Raw genomic sequence first — 24,712 nt, 5'->3', positions numbered from 1 at the left:
GGTATAGCACGTTCTTTAGTAACACAGCATTTTGGCTGTGGGAAGAACGACCTGTAGGTTTCTGTATAATTTCAGTCATATAGCTTGTTAAGAAGAAGCATCTTAGCATGGTATACACATAAGAAGCAGTTACTATATGTCATATTACAGAAAACAGAAATTCTATGTTGGGAAAGTTTAGTGTTTGCAGTGTGTATTCTAATCAGATGAATAAAATCACCTTGTAGGATGAATCCTCTTATGCAGTGTTTGGGACATCATTCCTGACATATTTGCCATTGTCTCCTCTGCCACCAGAAGCTCATTAATGATCGCGGCACTAAGATTAATGACTATGGGCTTTATCCACGCTATTGGGAATCCATATTGCACTGAATAAAACTCCCCAAATCTATTACTAGCATGCACTAGAAGGATCCCGGGGGTTAGTTCCAAAAACCTGGTCAGTAATATGGAGAGGATGTCCACAGAAGATTTAAATTCAAAGACATGTGTGTGGATGTGCACGCATGCACTCGCACACATCAGAAAACCTCTAGTGATCTGGGTGCACGTCCAATATACTGCAGCACAGCAGCACCCCCAAATGCTCAGCAAAACAGATAATTGCATAACAGCCCAGGACAGTCTTCAATATGTGAAGCTCTTGGTTAATACCAGAGAATTGAGTATTAAGTGGACTTCATAAGGGGAACTTTACTTTATGAACAGTATTCATCCCAGTTCTAGTCTGTAGGCCACTGTGAACTGTAATGTCCACAGCAGACTAACAAAAAAGTGCGTGGAAGGAAGGAAGAATTTGGCTTGCCCTTCTCTGAAGTTTAAACCCCCCTTTTCTGTCACTCTTACCTTGAGTGTGTTGTGTGATGTTACACTGACTCGTCTTCTTCCTCCATCCTCCAGCTGCATTTCTGAGTACAGCTCTTCTTCATCTTCCTCCATGATATCGGATAAGTCGGAGCCCCTACTGCTCTCCGTATGGTACTCCTCACCCTGGCAGTAGTGCGGCTATTGGATGGGATAGAAAAGAAAAGAGCTGCAAGGTTTAAAATCTGAAGTGACAGTGCCCCCACAAATGGGGGGCAAGGCAGCAACTGGCAGCTTGAATGTTGCAATAATACCTTATGTAACCCACACTACCCAGGTGCAACTCTCAGTAGCGCTCAAGTGGCTTGTTAATATAGAGGTGTATTAGCTTGCTCACACCTTAAGTTCCAGAAATCCTGGATTCAGTCCTTACAGATGATCCAACCAGCATTACACTTGCACTTCCACTCCAACCACAAACCTCATGAGACCCCGATTAAACCCCTCCCCCCTTGGTTTACCCAAGGCCCTGCATGTGTCAGTGGATTTGCTGACCATCTGTTGAAGGCTCTAACTGAGATCGTGAATTCCATTCACACGTCAGCTACTCTTCGTTGTCATATCTGATGTTTGCTATATCTAACAGTAAACCCCACGTGACTCTTCAAGAGCACCATTTAGTTCTTACATAATGTTTCTATATTGTAAATTTTCACTGGCTTATGAGGGTCAATGATCTCATTCTATTCAGGCATCTAGGGAGAAGAATTGATAGAATTTTATGTCCTGCTAGAGTTAGTTCCACTAAATTGTCTGTGTTTTCAACTAGGTGAAACGGATGGAAGAAATTAGCTATTTTATTGAATTGCTGCTGTTAAATTTAACTGTCTTTGGTAAATTCTTGTTTTGCTTTACTAGTGTCATGATTTATATCCACAGTCCAGATAACAAACCGAACATTACTGTGATTCTACATGTACAGGTATATTTTTAAAATGAGGCATCTAATTTTCTGTACAAAATCACACTGGTGCTTCAGATCGGTAAGCAGTTTCATCTGCTTGTGCAAATGATTAAGTTGAGGCCCACTTAAAAATTATGGGCCCAAAAGTCTCACATGTGCACTGTGTAAAAACTAAAATGCAAATCTCAATGTAGCCGATAACACATCTTCCTACTCTGTTGGTGTAATCTTCCCATTCTCAAAATACGGCCAGCAAAAAAGTACAGCTCTTTATATACAGTTTGAGTCTGAAGCATATCAGTTCAGGATAGGGTAGGCCCAAACAGAAATTCCAGGTCTGAATATATTTGAAATGTGAAGTTTGGCTCCAGATCCAAATTTCATGGGACAGATCCTCAGCTGGTGTATTCCAGTGTATACTGATTTACGCTAGACAAGGATCTAGCCCTGCATTTCTATAATGGGCCAGAGCAGAGGCTAGGTTCCAAACACCCTTCGGTCTAGATATGTTCAGATTCAAATGTGAACTACCCAGCTCAGTCCCACCTTCAGTGTCAAGGGAGCTGTACTGTATGCTGTAGAGACAATTTCCAGGAGCAAACCTATTTGCATCAGAAAAAGAATTTTGGAGAATAAGTTACTGAAATACTAGAATGTCAAGGAGCAGAAGTTACTCTATTTCCCCAGAAGAAATACTACAGCAGAAACAATCTTCGTAGACCAGAATCAATTCCTATAGTTCCATAATGTATTGGCATCAATAAACTGCTGTAAACTTCCAGAAATGAAATTAAATGTCTGCAGTAAGCAATTACCCTGAAGTGAAAATATGTTCACTCTCCAAATATTACAGCAGACTTGCACTCTCTTGATCCCTAGAAGATAGTTCTGGAGATCTCAGTGTGTATCTCTACAACGGGGTCGGCAACGTTCGGCATGCGGCTCGCCAGGGTAAGTACCCTGGCGGGCCGGGTCAGTTTTATTTGCCTGCTGACGCGGCAGGTTCAGCTGATCGCGGCCCCCATTGGCCACGGTTCGCCGTCCCGGGCCAATGGGGGCAGCGAGAAGCGGTGCGGGTGAGCGATGTGCTGGCCGCGGCTTCTCGCCGCCCCCATTGGCCCGGGACAGTGAACCGCGGCCAGTGGGGGCCGCGATCGGCCGAACCTGCTGCGTCAGCAGGTAAATAAAACTGGCCCGGCCCGCCAGAGTGCTTACCCTGGCAAGCCGCGTGCTGAACGTTGCCGACCCCTGCTCTACAATGTGCCTCAGCTGTATGAGATGTTCATTAATGCTAAGATTCTTCTTTCATTACTTATGGGAGCCAGCTTGGTCCAGTAGATCAGGCGCTGGCCTGGGAGGCAGAAGACCATAGTTCTATTCACAGTTCTGCTGCTGATCTACTGTGTGACTTTGGGCAAGTCACTTCTCTCTAAGCCTCCCTGTCCCCTATGTAAAATGCAGATAAGGATACTTACTTTCCACTGTAAAATACTTTGTGGTCTATGTATAAAAGCTAAGGATTGTTATTATTGAGGGTTGTGAGATCCAGCCCTTTATGAACACTTTGTTGCTATCCAAGGGAATGGGATCAAACCCATTAATGTTTTCAGTTTCCCACAGCTGTATTACGATGAGAGGGTAATTTTAAGAACAAAAGCCACTGTAGGAGTTAATGCTTTCAGTTAGTTTATGAAATGAAAGACTCCCAGAATTCGGTCTGGTGCTCTCACTTTCACCCGTGCCATTCCAATGGAATCTTACTTCCAATTTCAGTGAGTCAAATCCTGTTCTCAGTTATCCCCAAGGGACCTCATTGGGGGCTGCACTGTGTAACTGAGAGCCGCGTTTGTGATATCGTGTAGATTATCAAAGGTTGTTATTGCCAGAGAAAAGCTGCACAGCTACATAGCAGGAACCTTTCAAACTATCTCCAATGCTTATCTGCTTTTGATTTAATAACGGAGGTGTCTGTTAAATACCCACCAATTATTTAATGAAAACCTTCTAATTGAGGTGTTGGAACTTGTTAAGACATGTAATGCAATTAGCTCAAATTTATGTAAGCAATAATTGTACAATTACATTCTGTGTTGGTAATAGATTAATTCATTACAAAATATTGAAGCATCTAATGGGCACGTAACAAGATATTGCAGCTCAAACTATTTAAACAGACTTTTCAAAAATCATTGTGTTTTGGGCCCCCATCCTGCAAACCCATGCACAGCCTTAACTTTAAGGCAGTGAGTAGTCGCAGTGTAGTCAAGGGTAAGCCTGGAATATTTTTATTTCAATGGTAGTTAGCCTTTAAAAATCCTAATTGCCTTGTCCAAAGTCACACAGGAAAGTCTGTGGCAGATCCAGTGACTGTTTTGATTTGGAAGGGATGTGATCTATATAATCACAAATGGAATTTTTTTAAATCCATATATTATATTACACAATTACAGACCGTGGCAGTCATTAGTAACAACAGAACACCACTGTTGAACAACATCCTTTTTACCTGTATTTGTGGTTGCCTGCTTTGATTTCTTTCTTTCTATCTACTTCATGCCAAAAGCTTTTAATTGGGCATAAATGCCCAGTATGGCATCAACTTCAGAATACAAATTGGTACCCACAGACTAAAGCCACACTATAATAAGCTAACAAACTATTGATTGCCTTATAGTGAAATAAACTACCAGATTCTTTCAAAACTGCATTTGACCACAATCACGCCTAAAATCTTATTAAAAAAAACCACCTCCTATTAAACTTCCTGGTTAGGTCTGGATGTAGTAGAATTACGTATAAAAAATGCAGAAATTGGTTCTTTACTAACAAATTATGCAGTGCAGTTGTTCAGTTTTCATAAATAGTTCAAATGAGCAATTAAGCTGCTAGTAGGGGCCTCTCTTATATAGCTGAAATATAAACAGGTAATAATCAATTTGTATTTAATCAACACAGAACAGCTGCCTCACGAAACAGAATTCCTCTATTGAGCTGAGAAACTTTAAAGTGTTACTTTTTAGGGGAAAGGAATAGGGTATTTTGGCACAGTAGGTGTAGGGTAACCATATGTCCTGATGTTAGGGGCTTTGTCTTCTATACGCAACTATAGCCCCTCCCACCCCAAAATAAAGGTGTCCCATTTTTTCAGACTTGCTATCTGGTCACCCTAACTCGGTGTGACCCTAAGAACCCATCAATGCCAACTGGCAAAGGGTTCACTGTTCCGTAACAGTAACTCCTGAGAGGCCTGACAAACTCACTACACCCAATATGCTGTTTTCATAGTAAGAGGATCAAGTGAGGTCTAATAAAAGCTTATGTCATACTGGTCCTCAATCATTGTGAGATATATGTAAGGATGATATTTAAGGAGTTGTGTACATATACTGTTTTAAAATCTGAATCAAAACAGGGTTGTCAGGCAGGTTTTGACCAGACAAAGGATGTATATTCACCTGCCTGCCTCAGTTCACATATAACAAAGGCATTGTAAGCCAACACAATGGAAGGCCGTTTGCATACCATGTCAAAATGTGGCTGTGAAGGTAACATGGAGCCAACACACCAGGGAATAAACCAAGGGGGTTCATCCTGACTCGGGGAACAAAATCATGAACTTTGGGGATATAAAAAGAAGGCCAACAGGACACCCCTTTATCCTTTACTGAGGAAGCAAAAAGGACAGTGATTTTTGCATTCATGAAAGGGGGATCCCGACCATGTTGGCTGGAGATGCTGAGAGAGAGCTTTAGGTGACAGAAACTACTTTAGGCTGTTAGCCTGTTAAAGTTAAGTTTAAACTCTAGGAAATGTATTATACTTTTTGTTTTATATGTCATCATTTCTCTTCCCATTGTTATCCCTACTCACTATCTTTTAAATCTTAGCCTTAATTTATGACTGTTCTCACTATAAATATATCAGTGCTGGGATGTTATATAGGAGCTGATCCTCTGTTGAATCAAACAAGCAGGTGTGTGTATTGGTCTTTTGGGACAGCTTACCTGGTAATTTCTGTGAGTGTCCAGTGGTTAAGAGCTGGAAACTGCGGGGGAACACTACAAAGGGGTCTGGGGTGCACCTGTTGCTAACCTGCAAGGCAAAACAAGGGCTGGCATGGCCCTGAGGAGATTGGATGGTGTCACAGATCTGACACCCAGTTAAGCACAATCAAGTCTCTCTCTCTCACTGAGGCAGGGGGTTACAGTACAAGGAGATCACAATCCTGGGTATCTCGAGAAAGTGTCACAATGGGTTAATGCACTTAGGAACTGTTCTATCAGTAAAACAGACAAGGGTTTCAAAGTGGGCTTACAAAAATGGAGACAACTAAAATCTATATTAGTTTTCTATACGACTCCCATTATTGTAGCGTCTGAGCACCTTACAATTTTTAATGTCCTTCCAACACTCTTGTGATACAGGGCAGTGCTACTGTTCCCATTTTACAGTTGGGGAAACCTAGGCAGAAAGATACTGAGTGACTTGCCCAAGGTCACACAGGATGTCTGTGGCACTGTAGGGAACTGAACCTAGCTCTCCGGAATGCCAGGCTAGCACCTAAATAATGGACCAGACTTCCTTATGTAATCAATAGTCGCTTTAGAAAATCTTGGCCTAGATGCACACAAAATAATTTTAAATTGTATTACATCTATTGGTTTAATCAACCTGGTGCCCCTTTAAGTTTCGCCTGCAAACTGCTCATTTGCTGCACAAGTCAGGTAATTGCATGTGCAATCAGATACTTCCATGTAACAGTGTGTTTTGAATACACAATTTCCATAGCTGCAGACTCAGATGCACCTTGCACATGTGTCTGGAGAGCATGTATATCGTTTGTAGGTGCAACCTGTGTGCAGGAGTTCTACAAATTTGAACTACTGCCTCTACAGATGGAACCAACCCCCCAAGCCAAACATCTTTGAGGGGATTTAAAATCCAAAACAATATCAATATCTTACAAATGCCACTCTCTTGATAATGAGCTGAACCAAAATCCCAGAACACCCAGGAAACCTGTGTGTGCAAAGCAAATGTCACTGCTTGACCTCATCTGTAGCCAATGATTTTAGTTTGTTGTTCATTTATTGTGTGATGTTATGATTAACTAACATGGTATGTCATATATAATCATTGTATACTAAATAGCGTTAAATTGTAGGATTATAGAAGTATAAGCTTGATCTGTAGTTAGAAGGAATAAGTATGCATTAGTTATCTAAGTAAGTAGGGCTGAAATGCAAGGCCTACAGGCTGAGGCCTGTAAGATTTTAGCTTAGCCATACTAGGTAGGGTTACCATATCTCATAAATAAAAAAAGAGGACCCTCCACGGGCCATGGCCCCGCCCATTTCCCCACCCCTAGCCCCGCCACAGCTCCGCCCCTTCCCCACCCTAACTCCGCCCCCTCCTCCCTCCCACTCCCAGCCAGGGGGAAAGGGCTGCCCCAGTGCTACCAGCATCACGGTTTCCCGGGCAGCCCCCAGACCCTGCGCCCCCAGCCGGCGCTTCCCTAGCGCAGCTGGAGCCCGGGAAGGGAAGCGCCCAGCCGGGGGCACAGGGTCTGGAGGCTGCCCAGCAAACCGTGAAGCCGGTAGCGCTCGGGCTTTGGGCAGCCCCTATGCCTCCGGACCCTGTGCCCCCAGCCGGGCACTTCCCCTCCGGGGCTCCGGCGGCTCTGCGTAACTTACACTGTATAAGTTACACAGAGCCGAAGAGGAGCAGAGCCCCCGCAGCTGGAGGCTCTGCTCCTCTTAGGCTCTGTTTAAGAGCCGGGCTGCCCCAGCGCTACCGGCTTCGGGCAGCCCCCGTGCCTCCGGACCCTGCGCCGCCGGAGCCCGGGAGGGGAAGTGCCCGGCTGGGGGCGCAGGGTCCGGAGGCAAGGGGGCTGCCCGAAGCCGGTAGCTCTCGGGCAGCCCGGTTCTTAAATAGAGCCTCCAGTGGCTGGGGCTCTGTGTAACTGACACTGTGTCAGTTACACAGAGCCCCGGCGGCTGGAGGCTCTGTTTAAGAGCCGGGCTGCCCGAGCGCTACCGGCTTCGGGCAGCCCCCCTGCCTCCAGACCCTGCGCCCCCAGCCGGGCACTTCCCCTCCCGGGCTCCGGCGGCGCAGGATCCGGAGGCACAGGGGCTGCCCGAAGCCGGTAGCGTTCAGGCAGCCCGGCTCTTAAACAGAGCCGCCATTTTCCCTGACATGTTCGGCTTTTTGGCAATTCCCCCCGGACGGGGGTTTGACTGCCGAAAAGCCAGACATGTCCGGGAAAAAGAGGACGTATGGTAACTCTAATACTAGGCCATTGGCTTAAGAAACGCTTGACCTAAGTAAGTGACCAAAGAATGACCCTATGCCACAAGATTACGGGAATGGGTGATGATGTGAAAAATTAACATTAAGAGTAATTTTTTGCTTACAAGATACCCAGTAGTCACATTTTTCTATACATGCCCTAACCACAGGGTGCACGATGTGCGTAACTGCTAATGAGGTATAGTCAGAATCACATTATAAAAAGAGGGTGCCCAGATTAGGAAAACTGAACTTCCTATGGGAAAACTCCAGCAGGAACCATCCCTCTACTGATGATCAACCCATGAGAGACCCATCACACCCTAACATTATCTAGGAAGATGCGAGTATAACCATATTTGTAACTTGTGCATAGGTCTGTCTAGAATTTCTATATCCTTGGGCAATCATGACTTTAATTGTGTAACATGAATAAAACTTGTAAAACAGACTAGACCTTGTACTTGTGAATGTGTGTGTGGTCACTATCCTTGGCCTTTATGTGTTACTAGAGATTCTAAATCTGAAGCAAGTAGCAGAGGTGACTTTCATTCCGTTGAGCTTGAAACTGTAGTCACCAGAGCCGAACCCAAGGTGGTGTAATACCACAGTACAAAATTCATTTTAAATAAAATAAAAGGCTACACATCTCTAATTATGTCCAATATCAGAACTTGGGAGTATTCTGCCAACAAGATATTGTAACACGCTAAGAAAAAGTTCCAACCCTATTTTTACTTTGCTGTAATAGGGGGCTCAGCTCACTTGAAAGTAAAAAATTAAGTGGTCTTGTAGTGCTTTCAGTAGGTGAGGCTGAAGACCAGGTTTAGGAAATTCTTCTGACAGCATCTTTCTCCCTCCTGCAGCACGCCAGGGACATACCGTACCAGCTCCTTGCTTGTAAGGATGACATTTCATGGCTTTTAAATGACACAAAAAATTCCAAGCCCTTTTTTGTCTTATAGCACCTTAATAGATGTAAAAATAAAGCATAATGCAGAGAAAGCCCAGATTCAAAAATGTCTCCACTTACCTTCTTTTTCAGTTATTAAGGTTGTTGCTAGTTGTAACAAACAGAGATTCATATATCAGCCTTTATAACATACCAGCCTTTATAATGAGCAAAGGGCCAGACAGTTAAAAAGACGTTCAGCTTCTAGAAGGCAGTATAATGCTGTAGGAGTAGAAAAGCCTATTCATCTAACTCCGTACAAGTCTGGCTGCTTAGCCATAGAGCGTATCGGTTTGACAGTCAGCAGAATGATAGTGCTGTGGTTAATGTGTTGAGCGTCATAAAATATTTTCAATACATTGCAGACCTGCATCTCTCCTTATTACCATAACGAGGTCACATTAATTACCTGCTTTCCAAGCTCTGAGCCTTTTAAGAAATCGTCGACAGAAGCCCCTCTTCTTTTAATGCTGGGAGAATCGTAGCCGTCTTCCTCCTCATCTGAGTTTGCATAATGTGCCATATTACTCCTTTCGCTAAACACACTCCTTCTCTCCATCTGACAAAACACCAACATGGTAAAGAAAAGCGGGCACCCCGCTTCACCTACATTGTTTCCAGCAAGCCAACAAAGAGATGTTAATGATTCCAGGTCTGCTGCCTCTAAGACTCCTCAAGAGCACATTTAAATATACACATGGCTTAAACTCAAATGATAAACTTCTGGTTCCTTTAACTCATAGCCCTTTCACTGGTCTCACTCACTGGCATGTACCTCCTTGTGCTAGAATCCCATCACATTTCACAAGCTAAGTGAGTGTAGGCTGGGTGGGTACTTGGATGGGTAATCTCTAAAGAACACCTAGATGTTCCAGGAAATGGTGTGGGGGATGCAGTAGGTAGAGCTCTTTCCTTGAGTCATTACTGAAACAAATGTCTCAACATGATGTTGAAGGCACCGTGCTTTCAGAGAAGACATAAAACCAGAGTTCTGCCCCTGAAGATGCTGAATTGAACTGTGGTCATTACTAGTCAGTGCCTCGACTCGTGTGTGTTAGAACTAAGTGGAGAACAATTTCTCCTTTTGCATGTGCCACTTTCCTGAAAAGCACAGGACTTTGCACCCATAGGGCACTCCCTCTCGGGGAGAACAGAGGGGGGGCTTCTTTTAATTTCTATTAAATCCTTTTTTTAATCTCTTCCAGGGGATCCCACAGGAATCCCATTGGCAGAAATTGTCTCGGCAATGCACAGATGGGGAAATTCACCCCTATGCAGAGGACCAGCACAATGTCTGTGCACCACCGAAACCTCACTAAAGCTTTCTTATTGTGAAGGCGTAAGCACTTGTGCTGATCCTCTGCATCAAGGTGAATTTTACCCTCAATCACTAGATCCTGCTGACCACAAGCCCTCCTCAGTCCATACCATCCAGCTTTCTGGTTAGAGGTACATGGGGGCTCCAGCGGCTTATACCACTGCCACCCAGTACAAAGAGGATTTCCACTACTGAGGACTATGTACCATAGGTGTTGCTGGCAGAAGCTGGCTTACCCCAGAGTGAATCTAGCCCCTGAACTTTTGCATAGTCTCCTGCATTGAACCTTTGAAGATTTACTAATTACTAATCCAAACGTGAATCTAATTAAACATGTTTTGGAATGTAGATCAGTGATTTTGCAAAAACTAAAAAAAGTTTCTCAGCCCCCTTCCCTTAAACTGCAGTCATTCTCTAGCTAATCATTATTGCTCCATCTATCTTACATTCATCCCAGTAGCCACCCAAAATAGAATCACTTGTGCTCCCCTAATACATATCCTTGTGTCCAGGTCATCCTTTCCGATTTGCCATTTGCTTTTTAGAAGGATCAGCTGTAATGCAATTGACATCCAAACTTGTTTGTCATTATATAACTGGGTTTGATGGTTTTGTTTTCTCCCCCCCCCCAATTCCCACACCTTTAAGAATTTAGGACAGAATCTCATTCTCATGAGCTGAGCTCAGCTGTCAATCAGATACGGTTTGTGCACTTTTGTTTTGACAAACAAATCAAGAAAAAGGATGCTAATCAATGTGTATTGGCCCAGGTGGCTTTTCTCATGTTGCATTCATTTTGTAGCGTTCAAAGGTCTCTTTTGTTGCATGAGGTATCCAGAGAACGTACCATTAATAGGTTTTTGCAGTGCTGGGTCAAATAAGAGAAAATAAAATATTTGGTGTTAATATGAACCAATGGGCTAAGTTGACTTATGCCTCAATCCTGCAAACAAATGCTTACGTTTATGGACCTGAGTAGCTCCACTGAGGTCTATAGGACTTTATTCTGGTGGGCCAAGTTATGCCCACGGATAAGCATTTGCAGAGCCTTAGTTTGCTCACCCATTTCAGTGTGCAGTTTTAAATTCCCCTCTTAGTTGTTAGGGCCCTGGTTAAGAAAGCATTTAGGTCCAGATTTTAAAGATATTCAGGTACCTGAGGTGCCTAAAGAAACCTTTAAAAATCTGAAAAATAAGCATTTGTTCAACTTTTCTCCGATAGACACAAGTTCATCTTTTGACTTCTATGAAACATCCCTCAATGCTTTGCTGAACAGAGATGGACGTAAGCATATGTTTAAGTGCTTTGAAGAACTGGGGTCTATAATATCTGTTCCATCCCACCTCAGGGAACGTCTCTCTCTGTCCTCTTCCCAATCACTCCACTCATCCTCCTGTCTGCCCTTGCACCACTGCTGGGGGGACAGCCTTCTCCTTTGCAGCTCTGCTGTGCAGAACAGCCTCTAGGTGTGCTCTCTCCACCTCACTGACTGCCCATAGTTTTTGAAATCTCATCCACAAATGTATGCCCTTTCCCCCTAAACGATATAGCTTCACTTTACTCTCCTTCTGCTGTTAATTACTGCTTTAACACTGAAACTGCCTTATTTAATTGCCTAATACATTTGTGGGGATAGATTGCCCCAAAGACCCTGCAGCATTGTATCATTAACAGTATTCATCAAAACAAAGAAACCATCATAAAGAACAAGTTTGGATGGTAAATAAAGAACAACCTGACAGTCATGCACAGCTATTCCTAGACTGAGCACACCCATATGCTAATAACTTAATTTAATTAGTTCACAAGGAATTTCAAGCAAGGATATTAATAGAAAAATAAATTAATTAAATATGAATATCACCTGACATTTTAAAAGCTGGGGTCTTGGGAAATTGCCCCATGTAGGAAATAGGAAATGATCAAATGTTTTCAGGAATGTTTTTTGGTGGGTTTATTTTTGAGACTGTCTAGTTCATCTGTACTGGGCAATGCCCTGAGACTGCCAGGCAGATTAATTTGAGGGCAAGGTGAAAGCAACAGCTACAGGGTGCCAGTCTCATCTCACTCTCTAAGGTTTGCCTGCATGGTTCATTGGTCATCGAGCTGAGCACGTTGATTCAGCCCTTTTTGGGGGGAGGGGGTTAGATGTTGACGTCAGGGATGCTATTGCATAAGGGCCAAATTCTGCCCAGAAAAGTAACAGCAGCTTATGGAGATCCACATCGGCCGGGCCAGGTTAGTGAAAGAAATCTGCTAGCCTTTGGGGTTACAGAGCTTCAGCTGGTATCGAATGCAATGAATCATCCCAGGAACACAATGTTCTGCACTACCTAGTCACATCTGGTGCGTCAGTGACGATGTAACAAACCCTACGTGCGTGGGTGTTTATACTTTTAGAATGAAACGTCACCTCTTACTACTCTCCCTCTTAGATGCTATATTCAACCAGACTGCTCTTGATGTCTGTTCCTGGGGCTTAACTCTTTGAGCCTGCAATTGCAACCAACACAGTGATTTCGGTGACTAAAGGGCTCGCACCTCTGCAACCTGCTCTCTCTAGTGAGCTGCCAGAGCTCAGCATTAGCAAGCTCCAGGGGCTTAATGTATAACAGCTCTTTGTTGGTCACACTTTCACAGACATTTTTCTTCTTACAGATCAGGTGGCTCTGTTCCCAAGCCTTGAGGCTGAAGGCTTAGTATTTTGTTATTGACTTTAACTGTGGTAAGAAGCCCAAGTGACACGGTGTGGGGAGCTAAATGTTTAACCTATTTGGCCAAAAATAAACCAGATTTTTAAAAAAATATATTTCCATTTTTAAGAATCTTTGGGGTTATCAGCAAGAGGTCAAAGGACAGCACATTACAATATCTCTGTGCTTTATGGTCAGAGTATCCATTCAAACATCTGGGAGTAGATTCTGGTCACAGTTTATATTAGTGTTGAATTTATAACTGGTTTATAAAAGGTTTAATCACTTATGTAAGCTTTAGATTTAATAGATTTCATTCACAGAAGATTCCCGGTACAGATATGATGTTCTAGGTGCTTGTAAGCACATCAGTAGAAAGAGTTATAGATTGTTATTAGACATAGTTATTAGACATATTAGACATTATGGCTGTTCCTTCAAAAGTTTACAACTGAACATTGACTTAATAACGTTTTGAAACTTTACTATGCAGAAGAAAAATGTTGCTTTCCCTTTTCTTTAGCAGTTTACTTTTAACACTGTACTGTACTATATTTGCTTTTGTTTTTCTTAAATAACCTACAAACCTAATGGACTCTACAACAATGGATTAACTTTTTATCAATCAGTTATTAACCCTTTATAAAGTATTTATAAATGGAACTTTAATATCAAAGGTGATCTACCTTTTAAAACCCTTTTTCCTAAATGATTTGCAACCAAGCCACTCTATATGACAGGGTGTAAGAAAGAGCTTGCCTTACCCTGTTGTTCTCTGCAACCCGCTGGGCAGCTTCTCTCGCCATGGCTTTAGCAACAGTGTTCGGGACGGGTGTGCCTTGCGGCTGAGGGAGTATTCGATTAGGCGAGGGAGACCTCCTTCCTTGAAGCGGGCTTTGAAAGTTGGGGGTAGGAGGCTCCAATGTGTGTCCATGAATGGGGGATGCTGAACGAGTCTGCTCCCACGACTCATCCATTTTTAAACGTGGACCTAAATGTTCATCTTTGGTATCTGGGGCCCCGGCACTTGCTAATGGCTTCGATTTGGGAGCAGTCCGAGGGTGAGGGATTGGAGGCACCAATAGGTCAGGTGGAATGGCAGCAACGCAAGAGTCCACAGATTCCCCTTGTGCGGAAAGTGTTCTCACGGTAACTTCCTTAGCTTCTACGTTCCGTATTCTCATGAGCTCCACGAAGGTGTTCTCTGCTGTTGGAAAGATCACCTCTGCCACCTGAACACATAAACAAGCAACTTAAAAGTCTGAAAAGACATTTCCTCCCATTGCCACCATGAAAGGCTTCCTAGGCTCTTGCAAAGTGTTGCCCGTTGGCTGCAATAATCAGCACTGCAGGTCTGTATCGATTCGCACCAATCAGCTGTAACACTTCAGCTAGGCTTGTCTGAACAGCTATGTCTTCCTGATGAGTTTACATACAGGAACGCCATAGCCAACTTACAAACCAGGCAAATAATGAAGTGACAAAATAGCTGCAGTGAAACCCAGAACAACTCAGCCAACCATGAACTGCTGCCTTTTCCTGTTAATCTAACTGCACATCTCTAGCTGCTGATCACTGTAACAAGCAAAAGAAAGCTTACCCTTTGGCCTTTTGCATAAACACCATAGCCAGTAACGTTTGCTCCGTTGGAGGTCCCTGTGGATGTAAGGGTTGGTGGTTTCCAGGACACCTGTATAGTAGCTGGTGTGGACCCAGCCTGTATGGTAATATCTTGAGGTGGAGCTGGAGGACCTAGGAGAACAAAAGCCTTGTTTATCATTCAATTCTTTTACATTTCATGCTTTAAACTAAACAGACCACTTCAAGGTCTGCTGTGATTCTTGAGGACTGCGGATTTTTTATCACCCTGTCTGCATATAGGGAAGATACATTTTCATACATAACAGGGCTAATTGTCCTCACACCTTGAACTGTGGGAAAGGTTTGTATTGAGTTCATTAGCCAGACATGCTTTCCTTGCTTTTTTTTGATAATTATTAGGAAAATATGTGGGTCAAATCCATCACTTTTAATTTGGGTCCATGTTTCTCAAAGCACTTTAACAAAGGAGAGCTAAGTATCACTAGCCCCATTTTATAGAAGGGAAAACTAGAGCACTGAGATGTGATGTGACTTACCCAAGATCCCAGAGCAGGTCAGTCACGGAGCCACGAATTGAACCTAGGATCTGCTGCCTCTCAGCCTAGTGACCTATCTACCAGACCCTGCTCCCTCTAGGTTATTTTAATCACAAAATGGAAAGGGAAATACATTGTTTCTCATCCTGTACTTACCTTTTCCCCTAGCTCTTGTAAAAGTGCTTCAATTCTTCTGAATGTGGGGAGAGGTAAATATAAAAGGTGGTGGGAGAATTGTCAAGGAGACACATTAGTGTGTACGGAAACCTGTTACAACTGGCTACAGACTACCTCAGACCACGCCTCTGAGACAAAGATCAGTACAGAACACTGCGTGCTGGGACCTGATTTTGACATTTCAAAGCACCACCAGTAGAAGCAGCACATGAGGAGGAGGTGCTGGTGGTAGAAAACGAACCAGGCCCCCTGCAGACCAGAATTTTCTTGAGATATTTGCTAAATACAACAAAATTACAATGAAACAGACCCATTTCAGCAGTACTCTGAACCAATGAGGCTGAGACACAGCTGATCCCTCATCTCACCCCACCTTACCCTTTGCAAGATCAGCAGTAAACCAGTGTTAGTTTAATTACCAGCAGAAACAACTCGCCTAGGTGATTTACACTAGTGTTTGTGGTACAGCAGAACCTCAGTATTAGGAACACCTCGGGAATGGGGGTTGTTCATAATTCTGGAATGTTCGTAACTCCGAACAAAATGTTATGGTTCTTTCTTCAAAAGTTTACAACCGAACATTGACTTAATAAAGTTTTGAAACTTTACTATGCAGAAAAAAAAATGTTGCTTTCCCTTTTCTTTAGCAGTTTACGCTAACACTGTACGTACTGTATTTGCATTTTTTTTTTTGGTCTCTTCTGCTGCCTGATTGCATACTTCCAGTTCTAAATGAAGTGTGCAGTTGACCGGTCAGTTCATAACTCTGGTGTACTTAACTCTGAGTTCTACTGTACATTATAACATGCCCTTTGTTCTGCATCAGTGATACCTGGAAGGCTGCTGCAAGGAAGGGCTGGGATAGTGCCTATATTAGACACCATCTTACTGCAAATATTACGGATTTCTTTTCCGCTTAGTGAGTATTGTGGGAGGGCTGTGAGGGAGGAGGACAGGAAAACATTTCAAACCAGCTATTGCATGAAATTCAGAAGCACCATGCACTGTATCAGATCACATCTTGCTGAAAAAAATACAACATGGGGGTCCTTTGCCTGCAGAAATCCCTTGAATAATACACCTTACAGAATACAGCTCCATTTTAAAAATAATATGTGCTACTTACTGTCATTTTTATTATGCAGAGAATAACTTTTAATATTACCTGCCATTTTGGACACAATCGTGGTTTCATTTGTAGAGAAAACAATAACAATGGTGAATGCAGAAGTCCAGAAGAAAGCTTGTGTCAAGAGATGCACAGAATGCTGGTCAAATCCAAGGACATGGGGCTATGGCTTTATAAAGGATGGGATGGACCATGGCTGGGGATAGACTGTAATTGCCCCTTGTGAAAGGCTGTGTATTGGAGGGGCCAAAGAGAAGGGCAGAGGATGAAAGGGGTAGGCTGAATCCTTCTGTTTGCTTTCCTTGAGTGCAAGGGAAACATTAACACTCTCAGTGCCCAGAAGGAGACGTTACTGGATTGGGGCATGACCCCTTTACCCGCCACACTGAGTGGAGCTGTTTCTACACCTCAAAAAGTAGGTGTAAGATCCACCCCTGAGCATTCTTCCACAGAAACATTCTGCCTGCCCAAATGCCACCAGCCTCCAAGGTAAAATCAGCTTGACTGTGAGACAGTCAAAGGGCCACATTCTCATTCACACTGTGCAAAGGGGACATAATAGTCAGCATAACTTTACTTCACTCCACCAGCGTGGCATGAAGGGGGCCTCAATGTAAATGGGAATTAGGCTCAAAGCCTCCACGCTGCACTGGAAAAAAAAAATTAAACCAAAACTCAGTCTTTTAAGACATTGAAAATACATTAACCTACTAGAATGTTCAGTACATCCCTAATTAAAACACATTATTGAACCTACTATAAATAGCCCCGTGTTGGCTGGAAACCCAAAATAAAAATATCTTGGAGATTATTAGTTCGTTTATATTTCATATAGCCTGTTGTGTTAATTTAACTGTCAAATCCTAGTAAGTTTATCACGTTAAGAAGCTTTCAAAGCGGGGGTGGCCACAGGCCACCCCCATCTTTCTGGGATTGCTGGCGGAGGACACAGCTGAGCAGTTGCAAATTTCTTTTTTTTTGCCATAGAACTTAACACAACCAATTTCAATTCATCTATCAAGGGCAACACAAGAACCAACACATACTGTTACTGTGCATTTGTTTTTAGAGAAAAGAAAACGATGAAGCTGTAAACTAGGTAAAACATGGGTCTTAGGAGGCTGGCAAGAAGCCAATAAGGCCATCGATGTTACCAAGTTCTATCCTCTAGAGCAGTGGTCCCCAACCTTTTTGTGGCCAGTAGCACATACATGTTTTCAGAAGAGTGTGTGGGCGCCAACAATTTTTCCAGGCTTATTTTGTATTTGTACATTAAATAATACAAAAAACATCATATTTAATATTACATAATATATGAATCCAGAGAGAAGAGAGAAGCTGCGAGGACAGAGAACACCGGTGCCTGCAGCCCCAGAGTTCTCTGTCCCCACGGCTTCTCTCCCCTGCTGGGCACTAGGCGGGCGCACATAAATGGCCCGGCGGGTGCCATGACACCCGTGGGCACCGCGTTGGGGACCACTGCTCTAGAGGGCATCAGTACACACTGTAGCCATTTCGTTACAGTTCAGGCCATTATAGGCAGAAGGGGGCTTTACTTAGATAAGGTCAGAAAGAACTAAACAGCCCCTCGTCTCACTCCCGCCCTGTAAAAATAAATGTATCGTGATACATGCTGCGTCTTTTCTCCTGTGTTTCTGGTTAGCAAGGTGGTTCGCTGACTACAACGGGGCTTGCTTGTAGTGCTCCTGTGAGCAAAGTCCAAGTGCAAGCCAACCTTCCAGTTCGCGGGAAACCATGGCTGAGTAGAGGAGAGGGAAATAGGATTTTTTTTCGCTGAAAGATGCAGTGACTATTTCAGCTCCTCGAGTGCAAGTCAATTCCTTATGTCTCAGCCAGCAAGGCAAAGGAGAGCTGTCCAGTTTTCATGTCAGTCCATCACAACCCAAAGAACCTCTTGAGACTTGTACTAATTCAAAGCAAAGGCGCTCTCCATGCAGACGGCAGTCAGTCATGAAACCTGAGTTTTAAATGACCACTTTGTAGGGCTTTGTCTTTAATTGTAAGTATAATCATAAGTGCTGTGTTTGCCAAAGGCTGAGGAACATGTGGTTTATGAGAGTGTCATCTCAGCTAAGTATATTTAATAACCTCACAGGCCCTAATACAAACACCACAGAATTTACACCTCCAGGGCCTGCTTTTAAGAGGTGCACTTATAACTCCACAAGAAGTTTGTGTGAAACGGGGGTACCCTGCACATGAAAATCAGGCAGCTAATCACCACCTCAGTGCGTAAGACATTAAACTGGTTCCATCAGACTGGTGGGAATGAGTCAGCCAAATCAATCCGGGGTATGGAGGAGTCGGTGGGTGACCAACTTTTAAAACTGAAGGGCTTATGTGGCAGGTAACAGACATCAAGACTTGACTACAGTAGGTTGCACAGTTTAAGTTTTCCGTGGCCCTGATTCAGCAAAGTACTTAAACCTCTGGCTAACTTTAGCATGTCTGTAATCCCAGACTTCAAAAGGATTACGGTCATGCTTAAAGTTAAGCATGTCCCTATGGCTGTGTCTACACTACAAAGTGTGGTAGTCTGACATTCTGTCAGCTTACAAAAGTCAGCAGCTGCATGTCGCTTGAGCCCATGCACTTGGCAGCTTGCACTGATGCTGCACAGCACCTCACAATAACTTGTTGCATCAACAGAAGATGTGGTGCATCATGGGTAGGTATCCTAGTCTGGTGCAATGCCTTGTGGGAGATTTTTGCAGTGCTTTGTAGGATACCAGCAATTCACCAGGGATTTCTGGAAACTGGGGGTGAAGTTCCCACAATGCCACTTTCTCCACCCCATCATATTTATTCTAGCCCATCATTTTTGTGCCTTTTTAAAACTTCCCAGTTTCATGCACTGCTTTTTATCCTCGCTATCTCTCTGGACTCTGCACAGCTTGGTGCAATTCTCATGTCTGTTGCTAGTTCAGGAAATATGATTCCCCTGTATCTGCAGAACTTCAACAACTACCATTACAACCAGTGATCTGGTGATGAAGATGAGTTGCCAGAGGACAAGGAATGGATGATGGAGACAGCGAATAAAAGTGTCATATTGTTGGGGGCATTCACAGATTAATTCCACATAGTGGACAGGTGCTTCTGAGTCCAAGAAACGAGCACTGAGTGATGGGATCACATGATAATGCAGATTTGGGATGATGAGCAGAGGTTGCAGAACTTCCAGATGTGAAAGGCCAAATTCCTGGATCCGTGTGCCGAGCTTGCCCCAGCCCTCCAGTGCAGGGACACCAGAAAGAGAGCAGCATTGACAGTGGAAAAGCAAGCAGTGATCACACTGATCGGTCAGCAGTTTGAAAATCCAAAGTGGGAACCGTTGTCATTCAAATGTGCAAGGCCAGTAAGCATCTTCTGTTGCACACAAGTGTGACTCTTGACAGTTGGCAGGAAATAGCAGAAGGGGATTTGAAGCAATGGGGTTCCCGACTGTAGTGGGGACGATAGATAGGATGCATATCCTTATTCTAGCACCAACCCATCTTGCCAGCAAGTGCATAAACCAAAAGGGATATTTTCCATGGTTATGCAAGTGCTAGTGGCTCACCAGGAATGCTTCACTGATAATTGATGTGGGTGATGGGAAAGTGCATGACGCTCGCAGTAACTTCAGAAACTTACTGAATAAGCATCTTGGTTTGTCTCCGATTTAAAACTGTTGCATTATTTTTGCAGTTCTCTTTTTATTTCCATTACAGTTTCTGCTACAGTTTCACCTTCTTGTCAAAATAGAAAAATCAATTAAATCAATACTTTTTCAAGGTCTTTGCAAAAGGAGAAGGTGAAAAGTACAGGAAACAAAATATCCTCGATTCCCATAGCAGATATTTCTCCCTAGCTCAAGGCAGCAAGTGGCTAGCTTATGCTGCATCATGTGTGCTTGAGTATGAGTCCTCAGACAAATGTCTAATTCCTTTTAAAATCCAGCTAAACCTTTGGCCTCAGTGCCAGCGAGTCCCACCAGCTGATTATGTGTTGTGTATAAAAAAATAACAATCCCAAAGCAACACCATTATTTCCTTTTGTTTGTTTTAAATAACCTTTCAGTTTCATGGGCTATCTCCTGTTCTTGTATTAAAAGAAAGGGTAGATAGGAATACCCAATTTATCTCCTCTATATCAATCATCATTCTGGATACCTCTATCATGTCACCTCTTAACTGTCTCCTCTCTAGATTAAACAGTTCCAATCTTTTCAATCTCTTCTCATGTGGACATCTTTCCAGTCGTTTTCCACTGTCCATCTCTGGATATCTTCGCTATCACAGATATTTCCTTGGTCTTGTTTCCCACTCTGCCAACCCCTCCAATCTCATTCAGAATTTTGTCCTTCCCTATTAACTAAATGGTAACTTTCTTTAGCCACTAATTGAATTACACAATAATACCTGCTAAAAGTGATGAAAATAGTGCCATTTTTTAAAACCGATGAACTGCTTCCTGAAGTTTTGGTTAAACTAAATGGAGAATCAAAGCATAAACAGTGGCTGAATTAAGCACAAAGCAATGTGTGCAACTTCTGCCTATACGGGAGCTTGTCAATCCAAAACAATTCAGCTAGTGCCCTGATAAAACCAATTGTTAATTATGCTTAGCCATGTCCCACAGCTATTAAAGTACATGTACCACATTGTAATATCTTCAGAAGCTGGTTTCTTGAGTTTTTATACTGTACCTAATTTCATGTGAATGACTGATTACGCTAATAGCAAATTCATTGCTAAAATTAAGAGCGGTTTTCCCTGGGAGCATTTGTTACTGAGCAGTTCCATGGTCAGCATCAAAGCACAGTGGCAATTCATTTTAAGGGACAATGATAAGCATTCTAGGGCTTCTTTTATTTATTTTAACTTAACATCAACACTTTCAAAGAGCTTAATCCACTAAACAAAGGCACTAGGAGAGGAGATGAAACAATGGAATGATATAAAATACATATGTGTGACAACAAATATTTGCGGCAGGTGTTTACTGATCAGGATAAGCCGGTGACTGAGGGATGGGTTAAAGCAGCAGATCCTAACGTTATTAAGTTAACACTGAGAAGGGGTGCTAGTTACCCCATCTCCTCCAATTCTCACATACCAGGCATTTATGTGAGTCTAGTGCAGGAGTTACAGGGCTTCCATCATATAACCTTATAACTCAGGATAGACTCTCCTGAGCCTACCCCAATGATTAAGGTGACTTTTCTGAATCCTCTCACCCTTTGCCCGGCCAGGGGGACAAAGGATACCAAAGAGGGACCTTGGTCTGTGAAGATTTCAGGTTTCTCCTTCTCCCACAGGCTCAAGGTCCACCAACAGTATTCCAGGTGTCTTAGTTCCGGGAACTGGCCCTTTCGCCTTTCAACCGCACTGGACACTGGCTGCAAGTTGCGATGAACTAAACATTAACATAGATGATGTTATGCCTAAATCCTACTCCTATTTAACCTAACTGCGCCTCCTAGATGCTGACAGGTAAAAAAACCCACCAGACCTCTGCCAATTTGGCCCCAATGGAAAAATTCCTTCTTGAATCTAAAATAGGTGATTGGTCAGACCAGACATCCTAAAAACACAGTTCCTATTCTACGATGACAGGGAGAGAGGGTAGGGCAGGCAGCTAAAATGGAGCAAGAGGAGCAAGAGACTCCAAAAGATCCAGCCAAAGGTTTAAATTAAAGGGGGGGAGGGAGCAGGGGACCAATCAGTGTTTAAATTTAAGCACTCCGGTGGGCCAAGAACTAAAGACCAACCTTCGCAGCATTAAAGAGTCACTTAAAAAGCTATTGATCAGATCAAAAGGATGTGTGTTTCAAGTATTAATCCTGCAAACATATGACTTTTTGTGCTGTGTCTGGAATCAGTGAGGGGCAGCCTCTCTTGGGCCTGTGTTTTTAAGGCAGTTGCCCTCTACTGCTCTGGAACATGGCTAGTTGCCTTGTTCAACTTGCTCAGAATTCACATAGCACTCCTCCCCCTTTTTTTAGTACAAGTGGTTTTCTCTGGAGAGGGTACACACTACTGATCAGGGCAGGAGAGCGTGAGGCTTTCCAACCTTCAAAGAAAGTAACTCCATCTATTCACTAGTAGGCCCCTTTGAAGCCCTTTGGAAAATGCCAGCATGAAAGTTAACGGCTGCCTGTGGCCATTTATGGTGTGCTTCACTCTGCACTGTCTACTAAAGCTGACATTTGCTATGGCAACCACTAGACCCTGGGACACCTACTCACCCATATGCATCTTTCCTCAAAGCAGCACAATAACAATGTGCCCTTCAGTCAAACTATCTTTATTACTTTCTCGGCATCTTTTAAAATAACCTTTGAAATACGTTCCTTAACACGATAGATCATAAGGTTGTGGTTTAGGTGGGGGAACAGTCCAGGGTCACAGAGTAAATCTGTACATATAAGATGGTAAGAACAGTCGTATTAAGACATCTGACTTTCTTTCCATCCATGTTCGCTTTCTCCTCCTTTTACCTGGGGTTTAGAAGCAGGGAAACATGGTTGCTTACTGCTGGTAATACCTGCAAGAGAAAAATATGGAACATGCTGTAATTTTAACTTCTATTTCTGCCCCTTATTGCAAGACATCTCTCCCTTTGTTTCAATATTTATAATGCTGAAATTCAAGAACCAAACTGTTAGCTGCGACAGATCCAGACTAACACAGCTACCCCTCTGATACTTGAAACTGTTAGCTGTTCATCGTGGACAATTTTATTACACTGTGAAACAATCAGAAACTGACATGGATTTGCAACAATGCCCCTGGTTGGGTTATCAGCTGTGACTGACCCTGGGGCACCTGGATCTCAAAGCATGAGTTTTTTGCTGCCTGTTAGTTCCTATGCAGTAGCTGCCTGAAATCACTCTACATGATCTAGCCACTAGGGGGAGACAAAGAGCTACCTAGGCTTAGAGCAGGTTATGTAGTGTCATCAGCACTGAGTATAGTGAATATTTGGTGACCATTTTCACCAAGGACGTCTCTCAGGTGCGGAAGGATTGGTAAATACTGATGAGGCCCCCTAGTCTTATCTGATTCCCATTCAATGACTTCAACTGATGCCATGCAGGATCAGGCCCAATGAGCTACAGTCCATATAATGTCAGAGACGTTGGGGGCTTTTTAAAGCAAAATTGGACATTAGGATAGAATGTGCAAACCTTCCATTCTGACATTTTCCATTTTGTTGCAAATATTCCACACAGCCCTAAGTGTCACGTGCCATTGGTTTCTTCCCCTTGCTGCAATTTACTCTCCTTAGTTGTTGAAAATACCATATTTATTATAATACCATCACAGCATGCTTATTTGGCTGGGTTTGTATAGCACAGGGGTCGTCAACCTACGGCATGCATGCCAAACACGGCATGCAAGCCGATTTTGAGTGGCATGCTGCTGCCTGCCGCGGTCCCGGCCGCCAGCCCCACTCAGCCCCCCGCCCACCGCTCTCCCCTGCGGGGCCGGAGGCAGAAGCTTGGTCCTGCGGCAGCCAAGCTTCTCCCCTCCCCCGCTTCTTCCCCCAGCGTGGTGCTTTCCTGCCCCTCCTCCTCTCCTTCCCTGCGCTGATTAGCTGATGGCCCTTGCGAGGAGGAGGGGGATGAGTGGCAGCGTGCTCGCTGCTCCGTAGAGGCAGAGAAGAGGTAGGGATGGGACCTTGGGGAAGGGGGTGGAACAGGGCATATCCCTTCCCGTCCCCTGCCATGAGCTGCTCAGGGCAGGGGGCTGGGAGCACTCCCACCAGCTGAGCACCCCAGCCCTGACCCCACACACACACCCAGCTTTCTGCCCTGCACCTCCACACACACCCCAGCCCTCTGCCCTGACCCCTGAACCCCCCCACACACCCAGCCTTCTGCCCTGCACCCCCCACACCCACCAGCCCTCTGCCCTGACCTCTCAACCCCCCCACACCCTCACTGCCCTCTGCCTTGACCCCTGAACCCCCCCACACACCCAGCCTTCTGCCCTACACCCCCACAGCCCCCATCCCTCTGCTCTGACCCCTGAACCCACACACACACACAGCCCTCTGCCCTGACCCCTGGAACCCACCCCCCCAGGTCTGGGGTCCCGGCTGCCGGCCCCTTGCCAGCCGACGTCCCAGCCGCAGGCCCCACTCGGCCCGCTGCCGGCCTAGGTGAACAGAACCCCAGACTGGCAGAGGCTGAGCAGGCAGGCGGCGTAAGATCAGCATTTTAATTTAATTTTAAC

General features: G+C 44.0%; 1 protein-coding gene across 19 annotated transcripts in view; it reads right to left on the bottom strand.

The window, feature by feature from the left end:
- Window positions 1–24,712, bottom strand: part of RIMBP2 (RIMS binding protein 2) — a 359,348-nt gene that overhangs the window by 33,682 nt on the left and 300,954 nt on the right. For all 19 annotated transcript variants that reach the window (XM_024101538.3, XM_024101539.3, XM_065568590.1 and 16 more), the window contains 4 exons: window positions 14,623–14,774; window positions 13,787–14,254; window positions 9,421–9,570; window positions 850–1,008 (listed from right to left, as the gene is read on the bottom strand). In XM_024101538.3, the coding sequence (XP_023957306.2) occupies window positions 850–1,008; window positions 9,421–9,570; window positions 13,787–14,254; window positions 14,623–14,774 (929 nt within the window). The remainder of the gene's footprint in view (window positions 1–849; window positions 1,009–9,420; window positions 9,571–13,786; window positions 14,255–14,622; window positions 14,775–24,712) is intronic.

Source organism: Chrysemys picta, chromosome 15 (genome assembly GCF_011386835.1).
Source record: "Chrysemys picta bellii isolate R12L10 chromosome 15, ASM1138683v2, whole genome shotgun sequence".
NCBI classification, from domain to species: domain Eukaryota; kingdom Metazoa; phylum Chordata; order Testudines; family Emydidae; genus Chrysemys; species Chrysemys picta.
This window is presented reverse-complemented; position numbering and strand designations above follow the sequence as displayed.